Source organism: Chaetodon trifascialis, chromosome 11 (assembly GCF_039877785.1).
Source record: "Chaetodon trifascialis isolate fChaTrf1 chromosome 11, fChaTrf1.hap1, whole genome shotgun sequence".
Taxonomy (NCBI): Eukaryota; Metazoa; Chordata; class Actinopteri; order Chaetodontiformes; family Chaetodontidae; genus Chaetodon; species Chaetodon trifascialis.
Window position 1 is genome coordinate 17,655,386 of NC_092066.1, and position 17,758 is coordinate 17,673,143.

The following is a 17,758-nucleotide window of genomic DNA, read 5'->3' on the forward strand; positions in this document are numbered from 1 at the left end:
GGTTTGCCAGTTACTCTGCTTTAAATCGATTAAACACAAGTGATCAAAAACACGGTGTAGATACAGTTTTTTTTATGATTTGCTTTAACTAAACAGAACTTAGTTCAGAGCTGTCCACCGCTTGTATTTACGAGGTATATTCTGCTTGTGAATGTCTGGCAGCAACTACACTGAAGAGGCGTTCAGGTCCCTCGGCAGAACAGCCCTTAGAAATACAACTCCCACAATTCCGCACGCGCCAAAACCAGTGCGCATGCGTGCTCCGCCTGGGCCATTATTTTGTCCTCTTGAAGCTTCAAATGAACAACAGGCTAAACGTTCCTTGAAATGAATTAAATATTAATTCACGGAAGGAGCATTTTGTCCCTCTTGTTCATCACCGCCGACATAAATGGAGTCTCTCGGTCAGTAGGTCGTTGTGTCGCCGGGCTCTTCGGTCCTCCGTTGGACTCGGAGGCCGAAAACAGTGCGCGGAGTGACAGCGCCGTTAAAGCCAGCAGATTGGGTGTTTATCTAGGTGGCTAGCGACCTAGCTAGCTTCCTAGACAGCTAAGAGGGAAGGAAAAACCCTGAAAGGACCATTTGATACCTTCGGAAAGAGGGAGCCGTGGCTGTCCCTGTCCCGTCCAGCCTGCAGAGGGGATGGCACACCTTCGAGACATGCAAAACCAGGTACAGAAATGCTCTTTTCAACAACTGTCACCTCCCTGCTCCTTGACCAAGACTAGGCGAACCCTCATGACTGCTAGGCTCTCCATGAATAGGTGGGTGGGGGTCTTCATCAGCCACTACGAACAGGCATACGAATGCCTTTATTTCTCATCTCCTTGCCATTGTCAGCTTCAGGGGGGCACGTTGCCAAAGCAATCGACTAGCTGACAAAACCATGTTATTAGAAACTCTAGATTTCATTTAAAAGGCTTGACTGTGTTAGAATTGTTGATGGTACATGCTATAGATGCTAAATACCTAAAATGTGTTGACTTCTTCACGTTCCTCCTACTCAGTCAAGTCATCACTCATTTCCTGCTGTGATGAAGAGGGAAAACCAGTGAACTTTCAAGTGCCATTCGTCTTGAATTACATTCTGGCTCAAGGTTCAGTCTGGGTGATTATATGGGCTGGGACTCAGATGGGTATTGACAGAGATAAGAAAGGTTAATCATGCATCGTCTTTTTTTTATTTGAGCAGCGCGTGAGAACATAATTATAAAGGCCAACAGATAGATGCAGCTCCTACTTTCACATCTAATAACCTTTATAAGAGAGCATCTGAATGTGGAACAAGTTCAGTTCTGGTCGCATGCTTTGCAAGGGACAGGTATACACACAAATAAGTGCAGTCTATATGCTCAGTACTTCAATGCTTTCTTTTGCACTGGACCAGAATACCCGATTGGACCCCGAGGAGTACTTCACCAAGCAGGAGCGGATTGGGAAGGGTTCCTTCGGAGAGGTCTACAAAGGCATCAACAACCGCACCAAGGAGGTGGTGGCGATTAAAATTATAGATCTGGAAGAGGCAGAGGATGAGATCGAAGACATTCAACAGGAGATCACAGTGCTGAGCCAGTGTGATAGCCCTTTTGTTACCAAGTATTATGGATCATACCTGAAGGTGAGACCATTACACAGACACTGAAGTGATACATGCACAGGTTAGATGCTGAGAGAGACACACACACACACACGCGCACGCACGCACATACACACACACACACACACACACACACAAACACACACACACACACACACACAGTGCCATATAGGCAAAGGCAAAGCAGTGTTTGAAATCTTAAATTTTATTTCCTCTCAGGGGACCAAGCTGTGGATTATCATGGAGTATTTAGGTGGAGGGTCTGCTCTGGATCTGGTAAGAAGATTTCTGCTTTTATACGGATTACAAAGTTTTATGCAAATCTTGCAAAGTGGCACTTTCTATACTTGAGAAGCCAAACCAGTCCAGCTCCTGGCTTGCTGTCCCAGCTTCCACAGTTTTCTGATTCATTTGTTGCACCCTCATCATCTCCCTTCCTCTCCCTAGCTCCGTCCAGGGCCTCTTGAAGAGACTTACATTGCTACTATACTGAGGGAAATACTGAAGGGGCTGGAGTATCTGCACTCTGAAAGGAAGATCCACAGAGATATCAAAGGTAATAAGCACTCTCTTCATGCAATGAAGAAAAAAAACGATGCCTCTTTTTCATTTGGCGGTTTATAGATATTAGTTCTGTCCTGTTGCAAAGCCACATTTCACACTCATAACTCAGAGTCAGGCTGTGGCAGTATGCTGTATTGAGTGGAGATGCTGCCCATTAAATGGTTTGATTCATGCTTCCTATCAGCAAGTAAATACTGCACTGAGCAAGACACTGATTGTTGAGCAGTGATGAGGGAGCTGCTGAGGAACATGTGCATCCGGTCTTAACCAGATGCTGCACATAATAAGTCCACACACTGAAATATGCTACTGAGATGCATACATTTATGAACACCATCTGTGAGCTCACAACATGCTGTGGGTGATAAATGTGTATCTGTGTGTAGGGTGATTCTTTTTTTGGCACTGTTCTGTTATCTCCTGAAGCTGTTTGAGTTCGCCACAGTGACAATGTTTGCATGCACAAAATAGTCTGGTCGTTGCTTTTATTCTGAAAAAGACAATATTCCCACTAAGATGTTTGCACGGCTAATGAAAAGGAAAATTCTGCTAATATTCCTGTTTCCATGCAGCCGGGTATACTCTGATCAACACAGTGACATTAATGATGACACAACCTTCATTTGTTCAACCACCTTCTTGAAAAGGTCGGCATTGTGACATTTGTGCAAAACCTGTTGATATCCCAGACTCGCATTGTGTGTAAAAGTAGGTGTGTTTCTCCTTCCGACCAGAAATGTGGACTTTTCTTTTGTGCATGCATCTCTGCTACAGCTTTGCAAACTGTTGGGCAATGCACAGAGCTGACCTTAAACAGGCACCAGACTGTGTGTCGCAAACTGCACACTCTGAATGTGCTGGATACATGTCCAAAGAATGCTCTGAAAACCTGAGTAATGGCAGCATATCCCACATGGCTTCATCGGAAAATCTACATTCAGGATATCCAAACACATCAAATTCAGAATATTGTCATATTCAGAATATTAGTGGAAAATTAGTGTGCATGTAAACGCAGTCAGTGAAACAGGGGAAGGGGCTGGAAAGTCCATCCTTCTGTAATGCACAGTATGATAAATAGTTATTGTCCTGACAGTCCAACACTCCAAACTCTCATCCTTCATGCTGGATGATATGTTTATGTGTTATTGTTGCCTTGTTGTTTCCACTGCTTGTATCACTTGTTCCTGTAGGTTGACTGTCTCTGTCTGTCTCTCCTAGCTGCCAATGTGCTCTTGTCGGAGCAGGGCGACGTGAAGCTGGCAGATTTCGGGGTGGCGGGACAGCTGACAGATACCCAGATTAAGAGAAACACATTTGTTGGCACGCCTTTCTGGATGGCTCCAGAGGTTATCAAACAGTCAGCCTACGACTTCAAGGTGGAGTTTTTTTTCTCACTTTTCGGTGTCTCACTTCGGTACTTTGAATTGAGCCCATGAACAGATGAAACACTGATAAGTTGACACTACATACATTTTTCAGCATGGAAAGACTAATTTGATCCACATCACTGTAGTTGGGGAACCGTTTTGTCGTTCCTTACATTGTTTCCAGCGTCTGTTTGTGAAGTTAACACACCTCACTTACACATTTCATTCTCCCCTCAGGCTGATATTTGGTCCCTGGGAATCACTGCCATTGAGCTGGCTAAAGGGGAACCTCCCAACTCAGACCTACACCCTATGAGGGTCCTTTTCCTCATCCCGAAAAACACTCCACCCACACTTGAGGGACCTTACAGCAAGCCCTTCAAAGAGTTTGTGGAGGCTTGTCTAAATAAAGACCCTCGTTTTGTAAGTAATAAACCTGCATCCATCTGCAGGCATTGCAGCAGAACTAAATGGGATCAGACATGCTTGCTCTGGGCTAAATAAGATCAGAAAATTGGAAAATGATTCCAGATTGGCTGTTCTGAGTGTAAGACTTTGGTCATTTGTCCTACCAAATATTTTTGTGATTGGATTAGCATACCTTGTCATTAACAGGAATTATCATTTGCGCCGTGCTTTCTCAAATATGCAAACCCAGTCCAAATCACATTCTTGTTAAATCTAAGCAATGTGATGGTGGACTTGTTCTTTAAGCATGTTATGACTAGACAACTGATCCCAGCTGTCTGGGGCTCTGGGTTTCTTCAGACGACGCCGTCACTTAATGTTCGTCTTTTTGCTGCGTCTGTCTTTGTGCCACGTCTGCACAGAGGCCAACAGCCAAAGAGCTCCTGAAGCACAAGTTCATCACACGTTACACCAAGAAGACGGCCTATCTGACAGAGCTGATTGACCGCTACCGCCGCTGGAAGTCAGAGGGGCACGGGGAGGAATCCAGCTCTGACGACTCAGATATGTGAGTCTCAAGAACACACACGCACACACTCCAGCTGTACTCTGTCAGTTGGCGACCAAGTAGTGTCAAGAATGAACCTTTTCATGTTGCTAAATTTCCATCAGCATACAGCACGGGCGAACCTGCACCTCTTCCTGCTAATAACAGTAAAAAAAAGAGGATATAACACACACAAATACACACACACACATATACGTACACACGTATACATCTATGTATTTCTCTCTTCAGGGATGCTGATGGTGATGTGGATACATGTCCAATGTGGACCTTCCCCACAGTCAGACCCAACTCAATGAACAAGTTACAGAAGGGCTACACACACACAGAGTCTGAGGTAAGATACACACACACACACAGAGTCAGAGGTCAGATACACACAGCACACAGAGACAGATCTTAGCGCTTTTGTTCCTAACACCTTTTTTTTTTTTTGGCTCTTTCCAGTCAGGCGATTCGGTGAAAAGGCAACCCAAGTCACAATGCTTGTCCGCTTTGGTAACACCCATCTTCAGAGAGGTAGGCACAACTGTTGGGGATGGCGATTCTGTAACCTTGAAAGCAGTGACTTTTCAGCCAAGAGCAAGCCTTAATCTAGATGAGTTAATCCTGTCTTTTTGAAAAACATCTTAAACTGGGAGCCGTTACTTCCTGGCTGTTGAGCCCTGGACAAAGTTAAACGAGGTTAATGTGTAAGTCCTCATTAGTGACTGTATGTGCACAGAGCGCTGGCTTGAGGTTGCTCTGAATAACTGACCTGGATCACCGTCATCTGCTGGATTTGGAGGAGAAAAACAGACCGAAATAAGTAGCTAGGAAAAAAAAAGAAGAGGTCTACAAAGAGAATACCACAAACCTTAAAGCTGCCAGCGCATGAGGAGCATTTCCCTCAGTACATTAATTGCATAGATAACACACTGCAGTGCAAGTCTGGGCCTCAGAGTCGATCTGATCTGCACTGCTTTTTCTTTGTGCATGTGAAAGCTGTTCTGGAAACTGATATCATCACATTTATTGAGCAGGACCAATTTCCTAATAATTTGGCCTTCATGTAGTCCCAGAGTCTCTCTGATCTCCTTCAGGAAATTGATCTAGTTTATCCAAGACTGCTCCAAAGCGTGTCTTTATTGAAGAAATTCACTCTGTCGCACCTCCTCCTCCATTGTTGAACCTAGTATCCCAGTAAGAAGGTATAAAAGTGAATCATGATGTGTGTACATGTATCATACATGCACACATACATGCTGTTTTAAAGTATTTTATATTAGAAGGGATAAAACAGAGGAGAGCAGGAACACATGTTACTCTCTCAGAGTAATCTCTGCTTATTATGAATGTTAAAACCAATGAATGTACTGTTGAAATTAGGCTTCAAACAGTCACATTGCACGACATACATCTTACTATTTGATTTCCAGTTGAAGGAGAAGCGGCGGGCGAGTGGCGGGGGTGTAGGAGCCATTGAGGAGCTGGAAAATGCCTTCAACTTGGCCGAGGAGTCGTGTCCGGGCATCTCCGACCGCCTTGTCACACACATGATGGAGAGAGTGTGCAGGTGATTCACCAACCGTTGTCACAGCTGTCCGCTGGGATGTCCATCATGCAGCAGAAAACATTCATTCATGTGAATAAATCGATTTCATGTCTTTCTTCCAGGTTTTCTTTAAATGGTAACACCACCCCGTCTACGCGGTGAAACCCCAGCTGGATGTAACTTAACTCTGCCCCCTTTTCTGTCTCCCAGACCCACCCAACGCCTTAGATAAGGACCACAGAGGACCCCCCCACCCCCACCCCTCGTATCTTTGCACCCTTCCCAGTTCTGTCCCTCAAGAGATCTTTTAATTAGTTATAATTAAATATTTTTACAGTTTTTCTTTAAGAGCGGAGAGTATTTAAGACAAAAAAAGCCATGACATTTAGAGCGTTGTGTATACCTGTTAGACTGAGAAGAAAAAAAAAACTATAATAAAGTCTATGGAAAATGTCCCTTTGTCTTCAGTGTTTGGTGTTTCTCAGATTCTCACTGGCAGGAAAGCAGCATCGCTGGCACCAGGAGTCGTTTGGATCAGAATGCAAAGGACGGCTCACAGGTGTGTGTTTCCACGGCAGGTTTATCGTACTGTGTATCATATCAACATGGCAGCTGTGCCTTATAACTGATTTCGCCCTTTTTGTCTGTGATGCTCACATTCAGACATGTTATCTGCTCAGACATGCTACAGTATGACTCACCTCAGTCTAGGGCAACACATTATACTGCAAAATATACTGGTCTGTAGTAGAGCTATAAAACTATAAATTATTCATAAATATTGTAAGTTTAGCATGTTTAATTTTTTTTTGGTATATTTCTGTTAAAATTATCATTAATTACTATTTTCATTTTCTTGTGTCTATAAAGAGAATGTAAGCTTAGAGTTTGGGGTCATTAACCTGTAATCACTGACAGGGCAGGTTCGCAGTGGTTTTATCTGCCAGATGTAATTAATCTCCCTGAAATGAAGGGAGCAGGAGGCATCAGCTGATGTGTTTGTGGAGAAGCTTCAGGCTCCTCTGTACCAGCTTTTGATGAAGAGCAGGGAGTCTCCAGAGCAAAACCTATTAAAGGATCGTGATGAACCTTGAATAAACACTGACTAACTAAAAAGCTCAAATCACACATGACATCGATTCAGTTTCATAAAACTTTTATTACAATATAATCATCAAAAACAATATTTGGAACTTTTAATATTGGATAAAAACAGCACAGAGAGGAATGTCAAGAACTCACATCTTGGCTGGTGAGGGAAACGTTGGCTACAATGACCTCGTCGGGTCACCTTTAACCTCTGTGGTCATGGAAACCACAAAGTACTGAGCAGTTGGGCCAGGTAAAAGTTTCTACCTCTTAAATCTCACTGCATCAATAAACACATGACAGTTAACGCTCCTGGCACGTGACTTCACTTTACAGTGTGCAGGAGACATGGAGTAATTACATCTAGCTGAATGAAAGCACCAAACTGAGGCGTCGCACCACATCTGCTTGTCCTTCATTTGTCAGGGCTACAGGAAGACTGCAAGAGGTCAAGGGTCACAGTTCATTTAATTCATAATAAACTCAAACGGAGCTTAACAACACTTGAATGCTGTACTTAAAGACACTGATCTGAGACACAGCACTAGAGGGAAATTTCACCTGAAGTTTTACCAGGCATAGTCAAAGAGTTGCATGCAGGTGAGGGGGGTAATGTGATAAACACTGAGCCAGGTGGACCCTCTTTAATGGGGGCGCTTGTGTGGTCGCTTCTAAACCAGAGGGAATATGAAATCATGTTTTCTCTTGGCAGAAAGATTAGAAAAAAAATGGCATAACAATAGCATGAAAAGCTATTTCTGCTACTAGATTTCACCACAGTGGACTCTCCCAATGAAGCTCTTACACAGAGCAAAGGTTCGCATGTGCTTTCAGGGATGTTTCAGGACTGAAAGCAGTGCATACAAGCTGCGATACTTTGGTTTTCTCAATAGCAAAAACAGTATGGGAACAAAAAAACAAGCGTAACAGAACATCCCAATGGGCGTGCGTTAAAGATATACGCCACCATTTTTAAAGATGGGTAACATGACTTCATTTGAGTAACTGGCAAAAGTTTAATAAAAGGAAACAAAATAAAAAATGAACCGTGTGTAAATATATAAACATAACACTGTTTGAATATACTTAACTGTATGTATAACAAAAAAAAAAAAAAAAGACTCCGGATCCGTGTAGGATTGGAATAAAAATAGTGGCAAGCAGTACGAGTCAATAACTGGGTAGACTTCACACTTTCTCTGCTATCATCCGTCTCTCTCTAGTCAAACTCAAGCAGTGGCTCAAACACACCTACAGCAGAAAAGAAAAGAAAAGGTTACATCTCCATTTCCAACTAAACTCAAGCCTCACAGACAAACAGTCTCATCTAGTCAGTAAATACAGTGCAGTGTGTGCAGTGTGTCTGTCGGCGCTGAGTGAATCCATGGGTCTGGCTCCTACCATAGACTTTTCACGCATGGGGACCCTCTCCCTCTCCGTCTCCCTGCTTCTGCATCTGGGCCTGCATCTTGGCGATCATCTCCTGCATTCGTCTCAACTGTGTGACACAGAGCATCAACATGTATGACAGGGACACAATAACTGCGCTTGAAATTGAGAGAAAGGCACATTCACAGAGACGGATGAGATTTTCAATGTGCCAATTCTATTTATAGATTCTTTCCTTTATGTGTTACGATTAATACTGATCGATAGTTACAAATCACTGACTAGAAACAACTGCTCCCACTCCGACTACTACTGACTACTACTGTGAACTCCAATCATTGGCCAGTTAACACGTTTTATGTGTCCAGATATGAGAATGATCAGTCTTGATGGCAAGAAAACAAATAAGTCAAACAAATTATGAAACCTGGCCAATCAAGAAGGATGATGAATGAAAAATGAATTTCTTTTCAATGAGTGTCTAAAATGTCCCACCTCAGCCTCCTTCTCCTGCAGGATCATATCCTTGTCCATCTCCTCCGGCTCCGGTCCCTTTCTGCATCGACGATACAACAGATAGTTAATTTTGACCTTACTGTGGCGACACATGCTGCAGAATCAACCTCTGATATTTGTGCAAAATGTGTGCCAATTAACAAAAGTCAACGCACCGTCAGAGTGATTATACACTGTGTCACTGTGTGTGATGATTTAAGAAGTATCAGAGTGACTGAGTCAGAAGTCTGCGTGTGTGCACAGTGTACCATTTTAAGTAGCATTAGGCAAACATGACAAAAGCCACACTGAGAAAGGGAAGAAGGGGTCAGTGGGTTAGTGGAGTTTTCTTGGCAGAAAGACAGAACAGCTCACAAGAGAAGAGTGGGCATCTACAACAAGTAACTACAAGGAGATGAAAGCAGTAAGACTGGAGAGAGAAGCAGCGAGTGCGAGAGTCAGGGGAACAGCGTTACCTCCCCCCTATGAAAAAGAAAAAGAACAGTACCTCCAACAGTCCACTCATGGGATTGGACAAATCAAGACCAGACAGCCATCATTGGACAGATGGCGAGGCCATGAGAAGGCAGTAAAACCACTCCCTTTATCCTGGGCTGGCTTTAGAGGAACAGCTAAAACATTCTTCCTGGTCTACAGTGAGGGTTAAACGATGATACATCCGCTCTATGTTACATGACACACACAGTAATCCTGTTTACAGCCTCTACACATCTACAGTCACATTACAGATGCCCTAACTAACCATGGAACACCACATCCCACTACAGCCCGCAGCATCTCTTTAATTTCTGCCTCCCTTCCTCTGCCTACCTGATGTAGTTCACATGCAAAATGACGAGTTAGAGCTACAGTACTACAGAATGACACAAGTTCAACCACCTTACACTGAATGGACAGCAGAAGAATAAGTGGAGGTACATGATCCAACATCCAATACAGAAATTCATCCACTAGCTCATCTTCCATATACACTGCATGTTTTAACTTTACTCTAACATCTGCTGTGTGTGTTGTACTCATGTGCCTGTTTTTAATACTACTGTATTTATCATATATGATTAAAGGTCCAGTGTGTAGGATTTAGTGGCATCAAGCAGTGAGGCTGCAAAACACAACTGTTCTTATTTTCAGGTGATTTTAGACAAATGAAAACACACTTCTGAACATTGTATTCCATTTCTGCCAATATACCTGCCTGAATCCTACACACTGGACCTTTAAAGTCTCATCAGAGCTTAGCTGTTTGAGGTGGGGGAGGTGCAGAGAAGCAAGCTGACAGACAAGTACGTACGCAGGAGACAGAGGCAGAATGTAACCATGGGAGGACAACCTGCCACCCCGCTTGAGGCGGTCCGAGCGGAAGTTCTCGTAGTGAAGGTCCTGGGTCACTTCCTGTAGATCCTGCATGTGGGTTCTGTGGAGTTGTGGAAAAGCCACAACCAATAAATCCTCAGACATTTTAAGAAACCACACACATTGGCTCTGCTGTGCCTCTCATGGACAGAGGCCCAAAACTTGTCTGAACCACATTACACTGCTCATGTTTCTGGTGTTTAGTATCTGATCTTTTGTCTTCTTTCCTGCCTCGGCTCAATCCCTTTTCTTATTAGCTACACCTTAGCTTAGACTTGCCCTCATTGTGTTTGAAGGCAGCTTCTCCAAGCAAGTTATGGTTTCTAACATTCTAAACATCTCTAACATTTGAAAGAATAAGTGGGTTTCAGCCTCCTCTCCCACTCACATGAGCATGATCCGCAGCTTGAGGAAATCGTTGTGTTCTGGATTCTCCACCTCCACCACTCCCCAGGGGTACAGGCGGCCCCTCACCTTCTTCCCCTTGGCCTCAATCTGCTGGTTGGATCCCACCACTGCAAATGGGATGCTAGCCTGGAAACGAGGAGTGATTAATGTGTCTGTAGTCATGGTTCAACCACCTGGACACACAATCAGGACACTAAACAAATCCGTAGAGTAATGGGAAGATTTTCAGGATATTTTATTCAGAGGATACAAAGCAGACTGCTTTTATCCTTGGCAAAGTCTCATTCCTATGGTAAAAAAAACAAAACGTCAGGGATGAAAAGCTTTGCAGGGAATAGAATGTTTACCTTCAGGATCCTGGTCTGTTCTTTGAAGTCCTCGTCCTCATCCGACTCAGCATCAGGAAGGTGGTAAATCTTGATACCATGTTCATCGATCTCATCCAGAATCTTAGCACGCAGACAGTGGGAAAACACAGGTTATTATCACTATATCACATCACTGTATCTGTCTCACTGTGGTTTATCTACCTTTTGGTTTTATATATTTAAACTAAAGCCCAGTTTCAATAAAGTACTTTCTGTACAAACACTACTTTCTTACACTGGATGGCTAAAGCAGGGACCGCGAGCACATGATAGCTACTGTTTATTTCAGGAACTGGAAAAGATCCTGAACAATGGGTGACTGTTGTTCTCACCCTGCGCTTGAGCCTCTCCCTCTCTCTGAGGGTGAGCGTGTCTGCCTTGGCGATGACAGGAACCACGTTGACCTTATTGTGAATGGCCTTCATAAACTGAACATCCAGGGGTTTCAGGCTGGTTGGACAGGAAACAGACAGGAAGTCAAAGAGAGACAGAATAGAGGGCGTGACAGATATGTAGTGGTGTAGGGAAATGTAGTTGATCTGGTTTTTATCTGATCATTATCTGATGAAAAACGCAGGTTGAATGATTAAGAACACAGCTTTGCAGAGTGTCTGGTCACATGGTCTGATGGTATCAATTTATGGAATACACCCGAATTCACTGTAATGCCAGATCAAATAAAACAACTGTCAAGAACACAACTCAAGACCCTGAGTTTTGTGATCCTTCAGTGCAACTTTTACTGCCTGGAAAGCCCTGTGTGTGTGTGTGTGTGTGTGTGTGTGTGTGTGTGTGTGTGTGTGTGTGTGTGTGTGTGTGTGTGTGTATTGCAGGACTCACCCATGGCCGAGCGGGGAGATGAAATAGAAGCAGCAGTGAACTCTGTTATCAACAATGTGTCGACGATTTAGGCCGCTCTCATCATGGAGATAGCGCTCAAACTGGTCATCAATGTAGCTGATAATGGTGCTGAAACTAGATGAGAAAAACATCCATTGTACTAAAACAGAGCCACTGTGCTGTCCTTCTGATTTAAAACATTGGAGCAAACATTTATTTCAAACTGTCCAGGGCTAGCGAACCATCACTGTTAAAGATCACAGGACTGACGCTGGGTAATTTAAATTCCAAAAACACCTCATCTACCCATCAGCATACGCCCTGAAAAGGATTTCATACCAGTCTTGGCTGTTGATGGCGTCTCCATATCCTGGTGTGTCGACCACAGTGAGACGGAGTTTCACCCCACGCTCCTCAATTTCTACTGTCGACGCCTCGATCTGAACAGTCCTTTCTATCTTTTCTATTGGAAGAAAAAAAGAGCATACACTAGATTTTCATTAAAAAGCTGTTGATTGTGTGTTTTTAATTTACAGATTTTATTAAGTACTTTACAATAAACACAAAAACAGCTTAAAAAAAGCATCATTGGGTGTGTGTGTGTTTTACCTGCTGCTCCGGGGATGACTCTCTCAGGGTAAAGGTCGGTAAGGAACAGGCTGTTGATCAGGGTAGATTTTCCAAGTCCAGATTCACCTTTTGACAGCAGAGGAAACATCAGAGTGAGAAGTCAAGATCAGACTGAGAAAATGAATAAATATTACAGGTGCTGGTTGGTGCACACCTCTTCTAATATAGAACAAAAGGAGATCCTCAGTGTGCTGCAGGAAAAAAGACGTCTGCACTCTGAGGCACAGCAGGCAGAGCATCACACAGAAATACATGATACTAAATCTGACTTCAGCATTAATCTTTCCCAGAACTATGTCAGGTGGCTGACTAAACAAGCCTAGTGTCAGAGGAAGGAGTGCAAGCGTTGATAATCAGTCAGTATTCAGGTGCTACCAAGTCAAGAAGAGGACCACTGGATAGTTTCACTCTCCCAAATACTACCATCACGATCTGAGAACCTGGATATCCTCCTCTAGCTTGACTCCATCTTTACATGAGAATCTGCGACAAATTAATGAAACTGTGCAGCTAAGATTGAGCCTGTCTCTGCTGAGACCATCTGATCATGAAACATCAACAAAATCTTGACTGGCTGCCTTTTAAATAGACAAAAAGGGAATGATCTTAAAAATACCCACAATCTTCTTCAGCAATCTTCTTCTTCAAATTTTCCATATACCAACAACAGGTGTTAGGCTACCACAAGTGCATGATGATCAGACAAACAAATAAATAATACAATAAGCATCTACATTGTAAGTGATCAAGCTTTAAATAAAAGCTAATGACCTCAGACACAAGTGAGGCCTTTAACCAGACTAAAAATATCTTTCAATTTATTCCCGCAGACCCATTGAGCATTTTATTCTGGCTGTATGCCTAACGTCTGTCTGGCAAATCCATAAAACTAGACAAGCAGTTTATCTTAAGCAACAGCAATGAACAAAAAAGAAACTATATGGGAGAAATTGAAGAAACTTTGTTCCTTAAGTCTCACAGTCAGTCGAGTTACAGATGCGGAGACATAAACAATCTAAAGCCTGTGTGCTTTACCCAGGAATGCTGCTACCATGGTTCCCACCAGAGCCATGCCAAAAGATTCACAGGAGTCTTTAGTATAACCCAACCTGGAAATTTTCCAAAACATGTATGGAAAATCCAAATAAAAAAATAAATAAAAAAACATATATATATTTATATATATTATGTACTACAGTTTCAGGCGCATGTGGAAAAAGCACCGGTGTTTTAGGGTAAGCCTAAAAAGTGATGCATACTCAGCAGAAATTTAGAATTTTCATAGCAAGTATCAGTGGGAGAGGACGGCAGCTATCTACAGGAAGTGTGCAGCAAAACACTGATGTATTTGAGAAGCCGGGTCACACAGAAGGTTAAATAAGCACTCAATGAGTATTCTTGCAGTAGAGGGACCGGCAGGAATTGTCCAGTGTGTGAATCAATCCCTCGAGGCCCACTGGCTACATTCCTCTCTGGTTTATTTTAAAGCAAAAGGATGAGCAGTGTTCAACCCTCCCCCCTTACCAACAAGAAGGAGGTTCACACAGTCACATTGCTGCTGCTGTTGACGCCAGCTGAGCAACTACACTGACGTGACATCTGCCATTTTCTACTCACACAAAGCCTTCACACACACAAAAACACACCTATGCATTACTGAAGTCAAGATCAAAGACAAAGCAACTTGCTTACTCTCAGCATACAAACAAGAGGAATGACAGGCATGACAGAGTTGTAAAACTGTTCTGCAGACAGGCCATTATGAAAAGAAAGCCTATGACTACAACAGCTGTATATTGTGCAGGCGACTGGCCAAGATCCCACCATAAATTAATCATAAAAACAAACTCACAAGAGCCAAAAAACTAAAACACATTCCTCAAATGGCCATTTTTACTCTCACTGTCTAGCATGAACCTTGTTATCACTGATATGCACTATCATTTTCCAAACTAAATAAAACCAGCATCACACAGTGACAAGAGAAAAGGCCTGAAAAACGGCGATGATACACTCACCTACTACCATCAGTGTAAACTCAAATCCTTTTTTCACAGACTTGCGATGAACCTGATTCGGCAGGTTGGCAAAACCGACATACCCCGGGGTCTCAGGGTTGGTGAACTGCCCCTGCTGTAAAGAAAACCAAAGTGATTAGTCAGCAGACTCATCATTTTTAAGAAAATGTTTGGTGACATTAAAAAATTATTATTACTTCAGCTAAAAGTTATTTTGCCACAAGTCTAAATCGGGCTGAGGTTAAACATGGTCTGCCTATCATTAAAATACTAACATGACAGCCAATTATTAGTGCTAGAGCAGAAACCACTGAGGAGACATCTGCTCATGAACAGTCAGGATATTTAAGGGGGGAAACACTGACTTCTCTGGAGTCTATTTGCAAACGACTTTCCATCCATCATTCCAGTGTTTATGGCCCTTTCCTACAGAGCTAGTCAAACCAATGAGAAGCAGGCCAATAGGACATCTTTTAGCCACCCCTGTAGCAATGCTAGGGGTAATTTCAAATCAAATACAAAAGGTACATGTTCCTTATTTAGCTGGCCCATTTTGGCCTCATACTATTGTAAGATCCATAAACCCTCCCTTCCCTGTGCTTTCAGCAGAGGTCATGACTGATAAGCCTGATAAGCAGTGTGTTCTTGCTCTGCCTTTGGGCCTTTCAGCCAACATAAAGCCACAACAGTGAGTCCTGAGGATGGTCAGCAGCACACTGATCGCAGGTTTGACTAACACAGCATTCAATGAACGATAGTGGGGATGCTCAATTAAAGAAAAGTTCTGGACTGAAGTAAAAATAGACGACAGCAGCCTTTTTGTTTGCATTTACAACAACACCAAAATAGCTTTTCACTTGGAGAATAAGAGGAAATAACACCCTCTCTCTCTCACTCACTCGCACGCACGCACGCACGCACGCACGCACACACACACACACACACACACACACACACACACACACACACACACACACAAATAGCTTACTTTCCCATCTCTATTACGGCTTAGCCATTAGTCTAGATGGACAGTCACTGAAGCAGAAGTAGGAACCTGGTACTACTGCTTACTGTAGTGCTTCAGATGTAATTATCTGGTTTCTGACACTCACCTTCATTTTGTCGGCCTGAGACATTGTTTTCCTCGGTGTTAAACCTGAAAGAAAGGACAGACTGCGTCTCACACTGGGGAACAAAAACTATTATTGAAACTCAGTCACATTTCATGCTGCAGTTTTGGCCTCGATAGACCTTTTTTTTTTTCAAATGGAGATAGTTCATATAGACACATACTGACAGGCCTGACTGAAAGAGACAGGAAGTCTGGTTTGTGCTCAGAGAGGTTTGTGAGACTGCAGTGTCTCACCACAAAAAAAACTCCCTTTCCTGCTGAGATAGCTGCATTACAGCTGCGTCCCACTACAGCGCCATGACATCAGGATAAGATTAAGCCATGCTTGTGATATTAATCCCAACGTATGCACAATTGAGATCATATGTTCACTATCTGGTAGCTGGTTGTTGAGTTGTAAGTTGTGTTTTGTTTAAACCCTCCTGATGCAGTCAGCCACGCACAGCACTCAAGAGTGTTAGGATGAAAACGGCTCCATGTATGACTCAATTTGACATGGCTACAGAAAACTGTGTCCAAGCTAGTTCAAAAGCTTTCTGTCTGAGCCAATTCAAGAAGCCTCAACCCCTTCATTAAACATAGCATTATCTGACGCTAACCAAAACAAACATTGCTAGCAAATTTTCTTATATATCCGGGTATTGGAATGGAAAATATTAGCTGGTTAATTAGCTCTTTCCATAACGGTACCAACTTAGTGGGTGTGAAATGTTCTGACGCTACCATCTGCCGCGAAACCCATTATTTTATTGTAATCCTTGTTCTTGAATAGCTGTCAAAACGACCCCAAGTCAAAGCTATTTACCAAGCTACAGCCCTCGATAGCTGTTCAGTAAACTCGCAACATTAACGGTACAAGACCAGCTTAGCATAGCGTTAACCACTAACTAGCCGAGTAGCTTCTCCTGCAGGATGTTCATTAAACAGCTCATGTTAGCGCCGTCGGTTTAACACAGCACAAAGGCAACTCGGTGACGAACAAAGCTAATTCATTAGCCCGAGAAACAAGTTACCTTACAGTCCGCCCGCAGAGGTTACAGCGCAGATAGATACAGAAAGACGGGCCGACGATGAACAGCAGACTTGGCGGACACCTCAAATTCTTCAGATTCCGGTGCAGCAGCTTCCTTTAGCACACAGACCACAATGCACTGGGCGAGAGCATCGGCGGCGCGAGCGCGACGCATGAAGACTTCTCCACTGGTCACACTGAAAGCCAACCCGCATGACTGTGCCAGGGTCATATGTTAGCAAAGACATCATGCAAGGGCAAGGATAGAAATCCTATTGACATTATTTTAATTAGCTTGAGTTATTCATGTAGCCCCGGTGAAACATAAGTTACATGCAGTGCAACATGCAGCTGCAGTGTTTAAGGTCCATTTGTATGGTCCTGAAATCATCACCCATAAGTAGTCAGAAAATGCTAAACACACTGTAATATGAATAATTATTATAGATTCCCTTATAGGTAAAATATTTTTCATAGTTAAAGTTTAAAGAGAAGGGGAGATCAGTGCCAATAGAGGAAGATTAATACAATTAAAAGATGCAGAAAGGGTACAGAATGGACTTAAGAATGGAGATTATTTAAAGTTTGGTTCAGTCCTGATGTCCTGAGCATGTTCCTTTGATGTCCCACAATATCTGAAAAATATTATAGTTGGTGGTGGAGGTGGAGGAAGCACTCAGATCTTTAGCTTAAGATGAAGCATCAATACCACAGTGCAGAAATACTCTGCTACAAATAAAAACCCTGCATACGACATTTTTAACATTTTCTAACTAGCACATTACTTGCCATCTTTGCCATCGTCAGTTGGTAATCCCTTGAGTTATCATTTAGCGCCATCATCAGGTCAACACTTGAATTTGTCCAATATTTTGCACTTTTGTTAAGGGTTAATTAAACCAATCTAAGCATGCTAACATGCTAAACTAAGAAGGAGGATATGATAAATAGTATATCTCACT

At 42.9% G+C, this 17,758-nt stretch overlaps 2 protein-coding genes across 3 annotated transcripts; one reads left to right on the plus strand and one right to left on the minus strand.

The window, feature by feature from the left end:
* The first annotated feature begins 225 nt into the window (after window positions 1-225).
* On the plus strand, window positions 226-6,497 carry stk25b (serine/threonine kinase 25b). Its single transcript, XM_070973316.1, has 11 exons — window positions 226-672; window positions 1,388-1,618; window positions 1,817-1,873; window positions 2,045-2,153; window positions 3,383-3,540; window positions 3,769-3,954; window positions 4,362-4,507; window positions 4,739-4,844; window positions 4,955-5,026; window positions 5,926-6,062; window positions 6,164-6,497. Exons 1-11 carry the CDS (start codon window positions 643-645, stop codon window positions 6,201-6,203), a joined length of 1,272 nt encoding a protein of 423 aa, XP_070829417.1. The 5' UTR covers window positions 226-642; the 3' UTR covers window positions 6,204-6,497.
* A 683-nt stretch (window positions 6,498-7,180) lies between these two features.
* septin2 (septin 2) lies at window positions 7,181-16,950 on the minus strand. 2 transcript variants are annotated; one of them, XM_070973724.1, is made up of 13 exons: window positions 16,798-16,950; window positions 15,765-15,808; window positions 14,653-14,767; window positions 12,614-12,700; window positions 12,344-12,467; window positions 12,005-12,139; window positions 11,497-11,614; window positions 11,144-11,245; window positions 10,777-10,922; window positions 10,366-10,449; window positions 9,015-9,075; window positions 8,532-8,628; window positions 7,181-8,381 (listed from the first exon to the last, which is right to left on the minus strand). In XM_070973724.1, the coding sequence occupies exons 2-12, from the start codon at window positions 15,786-15,788 to the stop codon at window positions 8,542-8,544; spliced, it is 1,083 nt and encodes a 360-aa protein (XP_070829825.1). In that variant the 5' UTR covers window positions 15,789-15,808; window positions 16,798-16,950; the 3' UTR covers window positions 7,181-8,381; window positions 8,532-8,541. The 2 variants fall into 2 exon arrangements, with proteins under 2 accessions (XP_070829825.1, XP_070829824.1); XM_070973723.1 differs by having other exon boundaries at window positions 10,327-10,449.
* Between the last annotated feature and the right edge of the window lie 808 nt (window positions 16,951-17,758).

Coding starts and splice junctions, on each gene's coding strand:
- stk25b (XM_070973316.1), top strand. CDS start 643: ATGGCACACCTTCGAGACATGCAAAACCAG. Junction 3,955..4,361: donor TAAATAAAGACCCTCGTTTT/GTAAGTAATAAA, acceptor ACGTCTGCACAG/AGGCCAACAGCCAAAGAGCT. Junction 4,845..4,954: donor ACACACACACAGAGTCTGAG/GTAAGATACACA, acceptor GGCTCTTTCCAG/TCAGGCGATTCGGTGAAAAG.
- septin2 (XM_070973723.1), bottom strand. CDS start 15,788: ATGTCTCAGGCCGACAAAATGAAG. Junction 12,468..12,613: donor AGTCATCCCCGGAGCAGCAG/GTAAAACACACA, acceptor TTCTTCCAATAG/AAAAGATAGAAAGGACTGTT. Junction 11,615..12,004: donor ATCTCCCCGCTCGGCCATGG/GTGAGTCCTGCA, acceptor CTGTCCAACCAG/CCTGAAACCCCTGGATGTTC.